Genomic DNA, 17,838 nt, shown 5'->3' on the forward strand with positions numbered 1-17,838 from the left:
TCTCCCTCCAATCTCCTGATTCTGCCTCCTCAACCCTCCTCTCCTCCCTTTCTGCATCCTTTGACTCTCTGTGTCCCCTATCCTCCCGGCCGGCTCGGTCCTCCCCTCCAGCTCCGTGGCTTGATGACTCATTGCGAGCTCACAGAACAGGGCTCCGGGCAGCCGAGCGGAAATGGAGGAAAACTAGACTCCCTGCGGACCTGGCATCTTTTCACTCCCTCCTCTCTACATTTTCTTCATCTGTTTCTGCTGCTAAGGCCACTTTCTACCACTCTAAATTCCAAGCATCTGCCTCTAACCCTAGGAAGCTCTTTGCCACCTTCTCCTCCCTGCTGAATCCTCCTCCCCCCCCCCCCCCCCCTCCTCCCTCTCTTTGGATGACTTCGTCAACCACTTTGAAAAGAAGGTTGACGACATCCGATCCTCGTTTGTTAAGTCTAATGACACTGCTGGTCCTGCTCACACTGCCCTACCCTATGCTTTGACTTCTTTCTCCCCTCTCTCTCCAGATAAAATCTTGCGACTTGTGACTGCAGGCCGCCCAACAACCTGCCCGCTTGACCCCATCCCCTCCTCTCTTCTCCAGACCATCTCCGGTGACCTTCTCCCCTACCTCACCTCGCTGATCAACTCATCCTTGACCGCTGGCTATGTCCCTTCCGTCTTCAAGAGAGCGAGAGTTGCACCCCTTCTCAAAAAACCAACACTCGATCCCTCTGATGTCAACAACTACAGACCAGTATCCCTTCTTTCTTTTCTTTCCAAAACTATTGAGCGTGCCGTCTTTAGCCATCTCTCTTGCTATCTCTCTCAGAATGACCTTCTTGATCCAAACCAGTCAGGTTTCAGGACTGGTCATTCAACTGAGACTGCTCTTCTCTGTGTCACGGAGGCTCTCCGCACTGCTAAAGCTAACTCTCTCTCCTCTGCTCTTGTCCTTCTAGACCTGTCTGCTGCCTTTGATACTGTGAACCATCAGATCCTCCTCTCCACCCTCTCCGAGCTGGGCATCTCCGGCGCGGCTCACTCTTGGATTACGTCCTACCTGACCGGTCGCTCCTATTAAGTGGCGTGGCGAGAAGCTGTCTCCGCACCACGTGCTCTCACCACTGGTGTCCCCCAGGGCTCAGTTCTAGGCCCTCTCCTATTCTCGCTATACACCAAGTCACTTGGCTCTGTCATATCCTCACATGGCCTCTCCTATCATTGCTACGCTGACGATACACAACTAATCTTCTCCTTTTCCCCCTTCTGATAACCAGGTGGCAAATCGCATCTCTGCATGTCTGGCAGACATATCAGTATGGATGACGGATCACCACCTCAAGCTGAACCTTGGCAAGACGGAGCTGCTCTTCCTCCCGGGGAAGGACTGCCCGTTCCATGATCTCGCCATCACGGTTGACAACTCCGTTGTGTCCTCCTCCCAGAGTGTGAAGAGCCTTGGCGTGACCCTGGACAACACCCTGTCGTTCTCCGCTAACATCAAGGCGGTGACCCGATCCTGCAGGTTCATGCTCTACAACATTCGGAGAGTACGACCCTGCCTTACACAGGAAGCGGCACAGGTCCTAATCCAGGCACTTGTCATCTCCCGTCTGGATTACTGCAACTCTCTGTTGGCTGGGCTCCCTGCCTGTGCCATTAAAACCCTACAACTCATCCAGAATGCCGTATCCCGTCTTGTGTTCAACCTTCCCAAGTTGTCTCACGTCACCCCGCTCCTCCGCACACTCCACTGGCTTCCAGTTGAATCTCGCATCTGTTACAAGACCATGGTGCTGCCTATGGAGCTGTGAGGGGAACGGCACCTCCGTACCTTCAGGCTCTGATCAGTCCCTACACCCAAACGAGGGCATTGCGTTCATCCACCTCTGGCCTGCTGGCTCCCCTTCCTCTGCGGAAGTATAGTTCCCGCTCAGCCCAGTCAAAATTGTTCGCTGCTCTGGCACCCCAATGGTGGAACAAGCTCCCTCACGACGCCAGGACAGCGGAGTCACTCACCACCTTCCGGAGACATTTGAAACCCCACCTCTTTAAGGAATACCTGGGATAGGATAAAGTAATCCTTCTACCCCCCCCTAAAAATAAATAAATAAATTGTAAAGTGGTTATCCCACTGGCTATAGGGTGAATGCACCAATTTGTAAGTCGCTCTGGATAAGAGCGTCTGCTAAATGACGTAAATGTAAATGTAATGTAAATGTCAAGGGCAGGCAGAGGTCGGTAATCCAGGGCAGAGTCAGTAAGGTACAGAACGGCAGGTAGGGTCAGGGTCAGGGCAGGCAGAGTGGTCAACACCGTAAAAACTAGAAAAACTGGGGCTAGAGAGAAACAGGAGTACGAGAAAGAGGAGACAGAAGGCTGTGAGACAGAGGTTTAATCATTGATACATGAAAAGTGAATACGGAGGCTGCGGGGCAACAGAAGACGAACAGCAGAGGGGCTATAGATCTTAAAGATAGGGATAGGGCCGATAAAACGGGGGCAAAGTTTGTGGGACTTCACCCGAAGGGGCAGATCCCAAGTGGACAGCCATACCCTCTGCCCAAGACGATAACGGGGAGCCGGGGTCCGGTGGCGCTCCGTCTGTCGTCGATACCTGGAGGTGGTCTTGAGAAGAGCAGACCGGACTCTCTTCCAGGTACGGCGACAGCGGCGGACGAACATTTGGGCCGAGGGTATGTTGACCTCTTCTTCTTGCTCAGGGAAGAGCGGGGGCTGATAACCCATCGAACACTCGAAGGCGAGAGATCAGGGGCTGAGCAGGGGAGGGTGTTGCATGTGTATTCTACCCACACGAGTTGCTGGTGGAGGACAGGCTGGCCGACGACCCAATGAAGGTGCAGAATGCCTTCCAGAACCGGGATGAGATCTGAGGACCACGGTCGGAGACCGTGTCCACCGGAAGTTCATGGATCCGGAAGACGTGGTGCTACATGAGCCGGGCTGTCTCCTTGGCAGAGGGTAGCTTGGGGAGGGGAATGAAATGGGTGGCTTTGGAAAACCTGTCCACCACCGTGAGGATAGTGGTGTTGCCATCAGACAGAGGGAGACCAGTGACGAAGTCCAGGGATATATGTGACCAGGGACGGTGAGGGACAGGAAGAGGTTGAAGGAGGCCAGCCAGAGCTTGCTGAGGAGTCTTATTCTGTGCACAGACAGTTCAGGCGGCGATGAAAGTGGAGACGTCAGGGACCATGGTGTGGAGACGTGGAGACGTCAGGGACCACCAAAAGTGTTGTCGCACAAAGGCCAGGGACCGACGGGAGCCAGGCAAGCCTGGAGGAATGAGCCCATTCAAGGACCAGGGAGCGGGCAGCGCCGGGGTCCGGCTGGGAACGCAGAGCCTCAGGGACCTGGTTCTCTATTCCCCAGATGAGTGTAGCCAACAGACACAAGGTAGGAAGGATGGTCTCAAGGTCCGAGGGTGTAGCAGCGGGGCTATAGCAGCGTGAAAGTGCATCCGGCTTAACATTCTTGGACCCCTGGCGGTAGGAGATGGTAAAGTTGAACCGGGTGAACAGCAGGGCCCATCGAGCTTGCCTGGAGTTGAGACACTTGGCGGTGCGGAGATATTCCAGGTTCTTGTGATCCGCCTCCACTCCTCCAATGCCATATTCACAGTGAGTAGTTCTCGATTCCCCACATCATAATTCCTCTCCATGGAGTTAAGACGATGGGAGAAGAAGGGATGGAGCTTAAGGTCCAGGGCAGAACGCTGGGACAGGCCCGCCCCCACTCCGACATCCGAAGCGTCTACCTCCACCACAAACTGACGGGACGGGTCCGGATGGATTAATATGGGAGCTATGGTGAAGCGGTGTTTAAGGCCCAGGAACGCCCGGTAAGCAGCTGGGGACCACGTGAACAGGACCTTGGGAGAGGTCAGTGCTGAAAGGGGGCAATTCAGGGTGCTGTAACCAGGGTGCTGTAACCAGGGTGATGTAACCAGGGTGCTGTAACCCCAGATAAAACTGCGATAGAAATTAGCAAATCCTAAGAAGCGTTGCAGCTGCACTCTGGATGTGGGGTGGGGGCCAATCCACCACCGCTCTCACCTTTCCGGGATCCATCTGCACATTACCAGCAGCAATGATTTATCCAAGGAAGGAGATGGTGGAGCGATGGAATTCGCATTTTCCTGCTTTGTCAAAAAGCTGGTTCTCCAGGAGCCGCTGGAAGAACTGTGGACGTGGAGAACGTGTTCTTGAGCTGAGCGGGAAAAGACGAGGATGTCGTCGAGGTAGACAAACACGGAGCAGTTCAACATGTTGCAGAGAATGTTGTTAACCAGGGCCTTGAACACAGAAGGAGCATTGGTCAGACCGAATGGCATCACCAGGTATTCGTAGTGTCCGCTAGCAGTGTTGAAGGCTGTCTTCCACTCGTCACCTTCCCGTAGCCACACCAGATGGTAGGTGTTTCCGCAGCTCCAACTTAGAGAAAATAGTGGCCCCCTGGAGCGGCTTGAATGCCGAGGCGATTAGTGGCAGCGGGTAGCGGTTCTTAACCGTGATGTCATTGAGGCCCCGGTAGTTGATGCACGGGCGCAGGGTTTTGTCCCTCTTCTCCAAAAAGAAGAAAACTGCGCTGGTGGGAGAGGCAGAAGGACGGATACCCCCTGCAGCCAGGGAGTCCTCGATATACGTCTCCATAGCCTTGGTCTCCGGACCCAACAGTGAATACAGCTTTCCGCAGGGTGGTGTAGTGCCCGGGAGAAGGTCGATCCCGCAGTCATAGTTTTGATGCGGAGGAAGCGAAGTGGCCCGTACCTTGCTGAAAACCTCCCGGAGGTCCTGGTACTCCGCAGGAACGGCGGAGAGGTCCGAGGCTTCTTCCGAGCACACAGGAAGACGTCGCGGGGCAGGCGGCGCCGACTTCAGGCAATGGGCGTGGCAGAACGGGCTCCAGGCCATGATAGCACCAGCAGTCCAGTTGATAAGGGGATTGTGTCGCTGGAGCCAAGAAAACCCCAATACCTGAGGAGACTTGATGAGCATGAACTGCATTGACTTACTGTGGTTCCCTGACACTTGCGGGTTGATAGGAGGATTAGTGTGGGTGACTCTGCCTATAGAGTGCCCATCCAGCGCTCTAACGTCCATAGGAATGGAGAGGGGCTGAGTGGGGATGCCCAGATCTGACACCAGGGTAGCGTCCATGAAACTCTCATCGGCCCCATAGGTCTGATTCCGGGGACTTCCGGGATTCCTCGGAGGTGAGGTGGGATCCTTGGGCGAGTGGGACCGGAATCAGACCTCTTCTCCTACGTTCCCGTAGCCGCCCATCGATCCAGAGGTCAAGTCGATGAGCGAGTTGAGATCCGTAGGCAGCTCCCGGACTGCGAGCTCGTCTTTAATCTCCTCCGATAATCCATGAAGGAACGTTCCAGGCAGGTTCTCGGAAGCCAACACTGCGGGAGTCTTGACGAAGCTGGAGTAACTTCCGGGCAGCCTCTCTACCAAACCTTTTTCACCTCAGCCACAAACTCCTCCATACTGAAGCACACGGCAGATTGCTGTTCCCACACCACCGTAGCCCAGGCGAGAGCCTTCCCGGACATTATGAGGTGTGCTATCTTCGAGCAGTCCGAGGGGAAGGATGAGGACTGCAGCTCGAAGATGAGGAAACACTGGGAGAGAAACGGCTGGCAGGTTCCTGACTCTCCAGCGAGGAGGTAAGCGGGGTTCTCGGGAAGCCGGGGTGGCCTGGAGAGACGCGCTGCTGAGGGGCTGGGAGGTTACTGTTATGGCCGGCTGCCTAACAGATAATCAGCGGAATTGCTCCAGCAATGAATTCAAGACACGGTCATGGCGTTCCGCAAAGGTCTGGAATCCTTCCATAAGACCTCGAAGTAACTCCTCGTGCCTCCCAATGGTGGCTTCTTGGGAGGAGACGGCGTGGCGGAGCTGGTCCGAGTCTGCTGGGTCAGTCGTGGCCGGTTCGCACTATCAGAACTCAGGATAAGACCCAGATGCAGACCGTTCGAATCACAGATGTTTAATAACAAAACAGGGGGCAGGCAGACGACAGGTCAAGGGTGTGTGTGTGTGTCAAGTGTTTGTGTCCAATGTGTGTGTGTCGAGTGTGTGTGTGTGTGTGTGTCCAGTGTGTATGTGTGTCCAGTGTGTGTGTGTGTCCACTATTTGTGTCCAGTGTGTGTGTGTCGAGTGTGTCTGTGTCCAGTGTGTGTGTGTGTGTGTGTGTTTCCAGTGTGAGTGTGTGTCCAGTGTGTGTGTGTGTGTCCGGTGTGTGTGTCCAGTGTGTGTGTGTGTGTGTGTCCAGTGTGTGTGTGTTTGTCCAGTGTGCGTGTGTGTCCAGTGTGTGTGTGTGTGTGTTTCTCCAGTGTGTGTGTGTGTTTGTCCAGTGTGTGTGTGTGTGTGTCCAGTGTGATTATGTGTGAGTGTGTGTGAGTGTCCAGTTTGTGTGTGTGTGTCCAGTGTTTGTGTGCGTGTGTGTGTGTGTGTCTAGTGTGTGTGGGTGTGTGTCCAGTGACTGTGTGTATGGATCCAGTGTGTGTGTGTTTATGTGTGTGTCCTGTGTGTGTGTGTGTGTGTCCAGTGTGTGTCTGTGTGTGTGTCTAGTGTGTGTGTGGTTGTCCAGCGTGTGTGTGTGTGTGTCCAGTGTGTGTGTGTGTGTGTGTGTGTGTGTGTGTGTGTGTGTGTGTGTGTCCAGCGTGTGTGTGTCCAGTGTGTGTGTGTGTGTTTTCAGTGTGTGTGTGTGTGTGTGTTTGTGTGTGTGTGTGTCCAGTGTGTGTGTATTTGTCCAGAGTGTGTGTGTGTCCAGTGTGTGTGTTTGTTTCAGTGTGTCCAGTGTGTGTGTGTGTGGGTGTGTGTCCAGCGTGTGTGTGTGTGTCCAATATGTGTGTGTTTATCCAGCGTGTGTGCGTGTCCAGTGTGTGTGTGTGTGTATGGATCCAGTGTGTGTGTGTGTGTGTGTGTGTGTGTGTGTGTGTCCAGCGTGTGTGTGTCCAATGTGTGTGTGTGTGTGTTTTTAGTGTGTGTGTGTGTGTGTGTGTGTGTCCAGTGTGTGTGTGTATCCAGTATGTGTGTGTATGGATCCAGTGTGTGTTTGTGTGTGTGTGTGTGTGTCCAGTGTGTGTTTGTGTTTTTAGTGTGTGTGTTCAGTGTGTTCAGTGTGTTTGTGTCCAGCGTGTGTGTGTGTGTCCAGTGTGTGTTTGTGTCCAGTGTGTGCCCTGTGTGTGTGTGTTCAGTGTGTGTGTGTTCAGTGTGTTTGTGTCCAGTGTGTGTGTGTGTGTCTAGTGTGTTTGTGTGTGTGTTCAATGTGTGTGTCCTGTGTGTGTGTAGAGTGTGTGTGTGTGTGTGTGTCCAGTGTGAGTGTGTGTGAGTCTGTCCAGTGTGTGTGTGTGTGTGTTCAGTGTGTGTGTGTGTGTGTGCGTGTGTGTCCAGTGTGTGTGTCCAGTGTGTGTGTGTCCAGTGTGTGTGTGTGTCCAGTGTGTGTGTGTGTGTGTGTGTGTGTCCAGTGTGTGTGTTTGTGTGTGTGTCCAGTGTGTGTGTGTGTCCAGTGTGTGTGCATATCCAGGATGTGTGTGTGTGTGTGTGTGTGTGTGTGTCAGTGTTACCATGGTTATTATTTACAGGGACACTGAGGAGTCATCATGAACCCTAAACCCTGGATAGAGGGGCTCAGTGAATGTGGAGTGGAATGTGTTCAGGTGGGTCAGTGTGTCAGAGGAGACTGTAGAAGGACAGAGTGCCGGCTGGCCAGTCCAGATATACTCCTACTCTGTGGGAGCTGGAGGAGGGGACGTCTATGGTAGTGGACTTATTATTGTGCCAGGCAGTGTAACTGTTGTCAGAGCAGAACAGACTCCAGGACTTGTCATTGTATCCAATCAGACAGTCATCACCCCATCCTCTCCTGCTGATTCCTTTATATGTCACTCCTATAACAGCCCCTAACCCACTCCACTCTACCTCCCAGTAACAGCGCCCAGTCAGACCCTCTCTACACAGCACCTGTTCCACTGGTATAAAAACACTTATACCCATTAATTAACACACACACACATTCTGAACACACATACACACACACACACACACACACACACACACACTGGACACACACACATCCTGAACAGACACACACACATACACACACACACACACACACTGAACACACACACACACACACACACACACACACACACACACACACACACATCCTGAACACACACACACACATACACACACACACACCTGTATGCATGCAAGCATGAAAACACACACACACAGACACACATCGGACACACACACACATTTCTAACGTAACAGGAACACGTCACACACATTAACAAAATCACACATTGTCAAAGCAACTCTTTGTAAACTTTGGTGTCCCTGATTTGTGCTTCTGTAGAACTACAGCTGATATTTAATATGACCAAGTAAGTAATGATGGTGGTCTTTGACTTTGACTTCACTTGAATTAAGACTTATTCTTAGTCATATTCTTCACAGCAGTCAACACTCACATTTTCTAAGTCCAGGTTTCATTGTGTTCTCTCCACCATGTTCCACACTGTAGCGGTAAGCAGAAGAACAGACAGTCATTGAGGGATACACCTGAACTCACACACTCACACACACACACTGGACACACACACACTGGACACACACACACTGGACACACTCACACATTCAGCATATCTTTGTACAAGCGGTGGTAAGAATGTTTGTCTGTGTGTGTGTCCAGTGTGTGTGTGTGTGTGTGTGTGTGTGTGTCCAGTGTGTGTGTACAGTGTGTGTGTGTCTGTGTGTGTGTGTGTGTGTGTGTCCAGTGTGTATGTGTGCCCAGTGTGTGTGTCCAGTGTGTGTATTTGTGTGTGTGTGTGTGTGTCCAGTGTGTGTTCAGCGTGTGTGTGTCCAGTGTGTGTGTTTGTGTGTGTGTGTGTGTGTGTCCAGTGTGTATTTCTGTCCATTGTGTGTCCAGTGTGTGTGTGTCCAGTCTGTATGTTTGTGTGTGTCCAGTGTGTGTGTGTGTGACACACACACACTGGACACACACACACACTGGACACACACACTGGACACACACACACACACACACACACACACACACACTGGACACACACACTGGACATACACACGCACACTGGACACACTGGACACACACACTGGACACACATACACACTGGACACACACACACACACACACACACACACACACACATTGGACACACACACACACGACACACACACTGGACACACACACACACACACTGGACACACACACTGGACCCACACACACACACACACACACACACACACACACATACACACACACTGGACACACACACACACACTGGACACACACACACACACTGGACACACACACACAGTTTTTATATAACTTAGTCCAAGTGGTGGTCAGAATGTTTGTCTTAACTAGCCTGATAACTCCAACATATCTGATATGAACATTGACATAAACCCTCTACATACTTGAGTTTCTCCAGTCTGCATTATGGATCCTCCAGTCCAGCAGAGAGCAGTCTGACTCCTGAGTCTCCTGGGTGATTGTAGCTCAGGTCCAGCTCTCTCAGGTGTGAGGGGTTTGACTTCAGAGCTGAGACCAGAGAAGCACAGCCTTCCTCTGTGACTAGACAGCCTGACAGCCTGCAAAGAGTCAAATCATTTTAAAAACACACTGCTATTCTTTGGTGGTCAAAATAGTGGCAGTATATTTTTTCAACATTTTCAGATACATCGGAGTCCTGAAACCTGCCATATATATTTATAAAGGGAACAGAATACTTATGACTTCTTCAAATAGGGGGACTAGATACATAAAGTGCTTTATATTCTAAATGGTGAAACGGATATGTATGAAAATATCCTCAAATAAAAGGTGACATTATATACTGTCACCTAATATGAAACATTATATCTCAAATCCAAAATGATGGAGTATAGCACCAAATGTAAAACTGTAAGCTTCACTGTCCAAACACATATGGTGTGGACAATGTGTGCCTGGTAAACACATGTGGATCTGGTGAACAGTTATCACTTGTTGACCAACTACAGGAATACTGACCTCAGAGTCTCCAGTTTACAGTGGGGATTCCCCAGTCCAGCAGAGAGCAGCTTCACTCCTGAATCCTTCAGGTCATTGTAGCTCAGGTCCAGCTCTCTCAGGTGTGAGCGGTTTGACTTCAGAGCTGAGACCAGAGAAGCACAGCCTTCCTCTGTGACTAGACAGCCTGACAGCCTGCAAAGAGTCAAATCATATTAAAAACACAAAATAGTGACAGTATATTTTTTCAACATATTCAGATATATCAGTGTCCTGAAACCTGACATATCTATTCATAAATGAATGTATCATTATTAGAAATTATCAAAGTATTGCTTGTATATATAAAAACGTATAGTACGAATATTTGAGTAGACTGACCAGAGCAGTTTAAAAAGCAGTATCAGTCAAAAGACAGAGAGTGAGGTATCAGATTTAGATTGTATTGAGTATACAGTCCACACCATATCTATTTTGACAGTGAAGCTAACATTTTAAATGTGGCTCTATACTCCAGCATTTTGGATTTGAGATCAAATGTTTCATATGAGGTGACAGTATATAATGCCACCTTTTATTTGAGGGTATTTTAATACATATCTGTTTCACCATTTAGAAATGAAAGCACTTTATGTATCTAGTCCCCCTATTTGAAGAAGTCATAAGTATTCTGACCAATTCACTTATAGTGTATTAAAGTAGTCAAAAGTTTAGTATTTGGTCCCTAACTCGTTGGTTGCATTTGCAGTTTGTTTTGGTTGTGTTTTGGGTTATGTTTTGTCCAATAGTAACTGAATGGTGGATGATGACTGGAGTAATTTTCTGTCTAAGTGAGTAGATAACATGTTTCTAAACACTACTAAATTCATCCTGATGATGTCATGATTAAGAAAAATTATGAATGAATCATGAATAATAATGAGTGAGAAAGTTACAGAGGCTACAACAAAACATGCTAACCTCTCACCATTACCAATTACAGAGGGGGTATGATCCTTGTTCCTCTGTAACTTTCTCATTCATCATCATTCACGATTCATTCATGATTATTCATAATCATGGTAGCATCCACATGAATGTAGAAGTGTTCAGAAACATATTCTATTCTTAATGACAATACAAGTGAAGTGACTCCAAAATGACAGGACATTATTCACCATTCAGTTTCTACTGGGAAAAACATAATCCAAAACACAACTAAAACAAACTGCAAATGTATTCAACAAGTTTGTAGAATCACAAGCTTGATGTAATCACTGTGGGAAAGGAATATGGGACCAAATACTAAACGTATGACTACTTCAATACAATATAAGTGAATATGTCCAAATTATTATGACTTTTTCAAATGGGAGAACCAGAGGCATAAAGTGCTTTCATTTCTAAACAGTAACACAGATATGTTTGAAAATATCCTCAAATAAAAGGTGACATTATATACTGTCACCTCATATGAAACTTACTATCTGAAATCCAAATTGGTGGAGCATAGCGCCAAATTTAAAACTGTAAACTTCACTGTCCAAACACATATGGTGTGGACTATGTGTGCCTGGTAAACACATGTGGATCTGGTGAACAGTTATCACTTGTTGACCAACTACAGGAATACTGACCTCAGAGTCTCCAGTTTAAAGTGGGGATTCCCCAGGACAGCAGAGAGCAGCTTCACTCCTGAATCCTTCAGGTCATTGTTACTCAGATCCAGCTCTCTCAGGTGTGAGGGGTTTGACTTCAGAGCTGAGACCAGAGAAGCACAGCCTTTCTCTGTGAGTCCACAGAATGACAGCCTGACAAAGAGATCATCATGATTTCACAAACACACTGTTAATTTAACACCAGTAGTGTAGAAGGACAATGGCAGATGCATTTGGTTTATTCTCTCAAACAACATATAGATTCATCTTCTGTCTCCTAGAATTGTATGGTTATAATGTTATACTAATGTGAATACCAATGCACTGATTCAGTAAGTTTTTCAATTTAATATTATATATTATATACATATTATAATATATATTTTTCTCTAAACTGAATATTTCTTCCTGATGATTAGTACTTAAATGTCATTTTATGTACTCACAGAGCAGCTCTGGAGGCTTTGACCATTGGAAGCAGCCTCAGAAGACCTTCCTCTGATCTGGAGTATTTTTTCGGGTCAAACACATCCAGCTCCTTTTCTGAAGTCAGCAACACAAAGACCAGAGCTGCCCACTGTGCAGGTGACAGTTTGTCTTCTGAGAGACTTCCTGATCTCAGGTGGCTTTGGATCTCCTCCACTAGAGAATGGTCATTCAGTTCATTCAGACAGTGGATCAGATTGATGCACCTCTCTGGAGAGGGATTCTCCCTGATCTTCTTCTTGAGGTACTTGACTGTTTTTTCATGGCTCTGTGAGCTGCTTCTTGTCTTTGTCAGTAGACCTTGTAAGTGCTTCTGATTGGACTCCAGTGAGAGGCCCAGAAGGAAGCGGAGGAAAAGGTCCAGGTTTCCTGTTTCACTTTGTAAGGCTTTATCCACAGCACTCTTGTAGAAAGTAACTTCAGGCTTGTTTCTGAACAGCAAAGAAAACAGTGCAAAACAGTTCCTGGTTGATAGAGGTTTTGCCATTAGATTCTCATTGTTGATGAATGAGACGAACACATATACAGCAGCCAGAAACTCCTGAATGCTCAGATGCACGAAGCAGTACACCTTGTCCTGGTACAGCACACATTCCTCTTTAAAGAGCTGTGTGCACAATCCTGAGTACACAGAGGCTTCATTGACATCAATGCCAGCCTCTTTCAGCTCTTCTTCATAGAAAATCAGATTGCCATTCACAAGCTGTTGAAAAGCCAGTTTTCCCAGTGACAGAATGCTCTCTTTATTCCAGTGTGGACCTGTCTCTTCTTTCCCAAGATACTTTTCATTCTTCTGTTTGGTATGAAACTCCACAAGGTGTGAGTACATCTCAGTCAGAGTCTTGGGCATCTCTTCTGTCTTGTCTGTACTCAACATGTGTTCAAGGACTGTTGCAGAAATCCAACAGAAGACTGGAATGTGGCACATGATGTGGAGGCTCCTTGATGTCTTTATGTGTGAGATGATTCTGCTGGCCAGGTCCTCATCACTGAATCTCTTCCTGAAGTACTCCTCCTTCTGTGGGTCATTGAACCCTCGTACCTCTGTCACCTGGTCAACACACCCTGAAGGGATCTGACTGGCTGCTGCAGGTCGGGTAGTTACCCAGAGGAGAGCAGAGGGAAGCAGATTTCCCTTGATGAGATTTGTCAGCAGAACATCCACTGAGGTTGACTCTGTGACGTCACAACAGATCTTGTTCTTCTGGAAGTCTAGGGGCAGTCGGCACTCATCCAGACCATCAAAGATGAACAGAACTTTGCACTTGTCGTAGTTGGAGATTCTTGATTCTTTGGTTTCCATTGAGAAGTGATTGAGAAGTTCAATCAAAGTGTGTTTTTCACCTTTCATCAAATTCAGCTCCCGAAAAGGGAATGAAAATACAAATTGGACATCCTGATTTGCTTTTCCTTCAGCCCAGTCCAGAATGAACTTCTGCACAGAGACTGTTTTTCCAATGCCAGCGACTCCCTTTGTCAGCACAGTTCTGATAAGTTTGTCTTGTCCAGTTAAGGGTTTGAAGATGTCGTTACATTTGACTGCAGTCTCTGGTCTTGCTTGTTTCCTGGTTGTTGTCTCAATCTGTCTCAGCTCATGTTCATTATTGACCTCTCCTGTTCCACCGTCTGTGATGTAGAGCTCTGTGTAGATCTTATTGAGAAGAGTTGGGTTTCCTTGTTTAGCGATCCCCTCAAATACACATTGAAACTTCTTCTTTAGATTAGATTTGAGTTCACGTTGAAGAATCACAGCACGCTCATCTGAATCTAGAAACAACACAGAGGATATTAATATTACATCTGTTTTAATGCCTACAGTATTGTAAGACTGTCTTATAAAGTTTAAATTATAATCATTTATTCTCTTGTCTGTATAAATGTGTAAATGTTTTCATAATGCATTACACACTGGTGTGACTGATTTATATCATTATTGGTATTATTGATGGCATTAATAATGTTGTCTCTCTCTCTCTCTCTCCTCTGTCTCTCTCTCTCTCTCTGTCTAAATTAATCACCACAACACATCCCTGCTGCTACTTGATGAGGTCACTAGGTGTTGAATTAAGGCTGCTACAATATCATTTAGTTACACAGCTACTTTAGCTGTACTTTAGCTACAGCTTTTAAATGTTCTAAAACAGCATTCAACATGAGGAAGACAGCTCTTACTTTTCTCCAGTGTGTCAGCAAGCTCCTTCTGGTTCATTTTCCTCAGGACGTGCAGTGTGATCTTCAGAGCCCCCTCTCTGGCACTGCTCTCCTGCTTCTCATCTTCAGCATCCACCACTTCCTTATCCTGCTTCTGACTCTCAAAGCCTTCTGGGAGTTCTGGACTAAGAATCCTCTTGAACATCTTCAGCTCGTTCTTCACAAATGTCATAATATTCTCTTCAAGCAACTGAAATAAATCAAGTAAATAAGTTAAGCAAGAGACTAAATGCTTTCTCATTAACACATGATCAACTTCACTTGAGGTAAACAAAAACAAATGTACATAACAGGACCACATACACTGAATATGGAGGCCAGGTCTGTTTGATGACTCTGGGAAGACTGACCACTGAGAATCTCTGACTCTGATCTCTCCTGTTGGTTTCTGTGGACAAAACATCAGATTACATCTCCTCATCCAGGGAGTACACACACACACACACACACACACACACACACACACACACACACACAGGGAGGGAATGTAGTGTTTGTTTAATATTGTTTCAGGACTATGAAAATGGAAAAAAGGATTAGCCTATGGATTATGAAAATAACAAAAATAAATGGTAAAATGGGAGAGGAGAAATGACTAGAGACAGTGTTGTTTAACTCACTGACCATGACCCATGAGTTCTTCTTACCTTTGTTCACTAGAAAAGTCTCCCTCTCTGAACACTATAGGATGACCCATAGACTGGACACTCTTCATGGACACACAGCTGGGTACAGGGGAGGCTGGTCTCTCCTGCTTGATTGGACTTCAACACAACAGAGACAAACATTACGTCTCTCGTCTACTCTGAGCTCAGATTTGGAAACATAACAAGAGTTTCATTCCAAAACGCTATATATCCATATTCAGAAATGTTCGTCAATTAGCTTTTATTGTTTAAAGAAATGATTAAATAAATGGTTGTTTTTTCTCACTATCTAAACATGGCAGGGGGTTGTTCAATAACAGACATGTGTTTGTTTAAAATCGATCAATTAATGGCTTAATTTTAGAGAGACAAATGTTTTTTTTTGCAAAATGCTATATATCTGCCTCACTCTCAGAGAAATAAGTAGTACTAAGTAATTAAGAACTGTAGAAATGATACACTTGTGACATCAATATTTAAATGTATTTAAAAAATAATAATAAATAGAGTAATATGAGATCTGTATGTAAAACATTTACGTTTTATTTTTTAGTCATTTAGTCATTTAACATTTAGCAGATGTTTTTTATCCAGGGTCCGGATTCCCAAAAGCATTTTAAGGCCAAGTTCATCGTTAGAACCTTTGTAGGAGCATTGTTAAATCTCTGAGCTGTTTCCCAAAACCATCGTTATTAACGTTGCACTTGAAAACGCTCATATTCTATCACCTGCCTCAGACCACTTGTAGAACAGCCAAGTGCGTCGTTAGATGCTTTTTTTGCCCTCCCGCGTCACTTTATACACAGAAGATCTCCGCTAAACATAGAATCACATGGTTTATCCATCTCTTTGTGACCACCGATAAATTCAGAACAAAGTTGAATACAAATACAAAGTTGCCAATGTCTTTGCAATTGATTCAAACAAGGGACGTACACACATAATGCTTCAAATGAAAACCGAGATAACTGCATTACAATATAAACAGTAGGCTATAGGCCTATTTCAATCATATTGGAATATATTCAATGTTCAATATATTTAGTTTTATTTTGCTACTTGGAGTTTTTCCTAGCCACAGTGCTTCAACATCCGAACATGCGCTGTTCGGCACGAGACGACCGTTAATTTCTGCCAATGAGCTTCAAATCAAATCAAATTGTATTTCTCAAATGCGCCGAATACAACAGCTGTACACTTTACCGTGAAATGCTTACTAACGAGCCCTTTCCCAACAATGCAGTTAAAAAGTAAGAAAAATTAGCTGAATAAAAAAAGGAAATAGTAACACATTGAAATAACAATAATGAGGCTATAAGGAGTACCAGTACTGAGTCAATGTGCAGGGGTACCATGTAGTTGAGGTAATAACTAGACTATATACAAGGAGTACCAGTACTGAGTCAATGTGCAGGGTACCAGGTAGTTGAGGTAATAACTAGACTATATACAAGGAGTACCAGTACTGAGTCAATGTCCAGGGGTACCAGGTAGTTGAGGTAATAACTAGACTATATACAAGGAGTACCAGTACTGAGTCAATGTGCAGGGGTTCCAGGTAGTTTAGGTAATAACTAGACTATATGCAAGGAGTACCAGTACTGAGTCAATGTGCAGGGTACCAGGTAGTTGAGGTAATAACTAGACTATATACAAGGAGTACCAGTACTGAGTCAATGTGCAGGGGTACCAGGTAGTTGAGGTAATAACTAGACAATATACAAGGAGTACCAGTACTGAGTCAATGTGCAGGGGTACCAGGTAGTTGACGTAATAACTAGACTATATACAAGGAGTACCAGTACTGAGTCAATGTGCAGGGTACCAGGTAGTTGAGGTAATAACTAGACTATTTACAAGGAGTACCAGTACTGAGTCAATGTGCAGGGTACCAGGTAGTTGAGGTAATAACTAGACTATATACAAGGAGTACCAGTACTGAGTCAATGTGCAGGGTACCAGGTAGTTGAGGTAATAACTAGACTATATACAAGGAGTACCAGTACTGAGTCAATGTGCAGGGTACCAGGTAGTTGAGGTAATAACTAGACTATTTACAAGGAGTACCAGTACTGAGTCAATGTGCAGGGTACCAGGTAGTTGAGGTAATAACTAGACTATATACAAGGAGTACCAGTACTGAGTCAATGTGCAGGGGTACCAGGTAGTTGAGGTAATAACTAGACTATATACAAGGAGTACCAGTACTGAGTCAATGTGCAGGGTACCAGGTAGTTGAGGTAATAACTAGACTATATACAAGGAGTACCAGTACTGAGTCAATGTGCAGGGGTACCAGGTAGTTGAGGTAATAACTAGACTATATATAAGGAGTACCAGTACTGAGTCAATATGCAGGGGTACCAGGTAGTTGAGGTAATAACTAGACTATATATAAGGAGTACCAGTACTGAGTCAACGTGCAGGGGTACCAGGTAGTTGAGGTAATTGAGGTAATATGTACATGTAGGTAGGGATAAAAGTGACTTGGCAATCAGGATAGAGATTACATCTCCTCATCCAGGGAGTGCACACACTCACTGACAGACACACACACACACACACACACACACACACACACACACACACACACACACACACACACACACACACACACACACACACACACACACACAGGTAGGGAATGTTGTGTTAGTTTAATATTGTTTCAGGACTATGAAAATGGAAAAAAGGATTAGCCTATGGATTATGAAAACAACAAAAATAAATGGTAAAATGGGAGAGGAGAAATGACTAGAGACAGTGTTGTTTAACTCACTGACCATGACCCATGAGTTCTTCTTACCTTTGTTCAG

The 17,838-nt window shown here is 46.3% G+C and overlaps 1 protein-coding gene across 1 annotated transcript in view; it reads right to left on the reverse strand.

The window, feature by feature from the left end:
• Positions 1–4,391: 4,391 nt before the first annotated feature.
• Positions 4,392–17,838, reverse strand: part of LOC311140806 (NACHT, LRR and PYD domains-containing protein 3-like) — a gene marked incomplete at both ends in the record, with an annotated part of 31,187 nt that continues 17,740 nt past the window's right edge. Inside the window, 8 exons of the mRNA XM_084176040.1 lie at positions 4,392–5,234; positions 5,471–5,727; positions 10,082–10,236; positions 11,658–11,831; positions 12,125–13,931; positions 14,337–14,565; positions 14,679–14,763; positions 15,023–15,139. Of these exons, the coding sequence (XP_084032166.1) occupies positions 4,392–5,234; positions 5,471–5,727; positions 10,082–10,236; positions 11,658–11,831; positions 12,125–13,931; positions 14,337–14,565; positions 14,679–14,763; positions 15,023–15,139 (3,667 nt within the window). The remainder of the gene's footprint in view (positions 5,235–5,470; positions 5,728–10,081; positions 10,237–11,657; positions 11,832–12,124; positions 13,932–14,336; positions 14,566–14,678; positions 14,764–15,022; positions 15,140–17,838) is intronic.

Source organism: Coregonus lavaretus (assembly GCF_964263955.1).
Source record: "Coregonus lavaretus genome assembly, chromosome: 2".
Taxonomy (NCBI): domain Eukaryota; kingdom Metazoa; phylum Chordata; class Actinopteri; order Salmoniformes; family Salmonidae; genus Coregonus; species Coregonus lavaretus.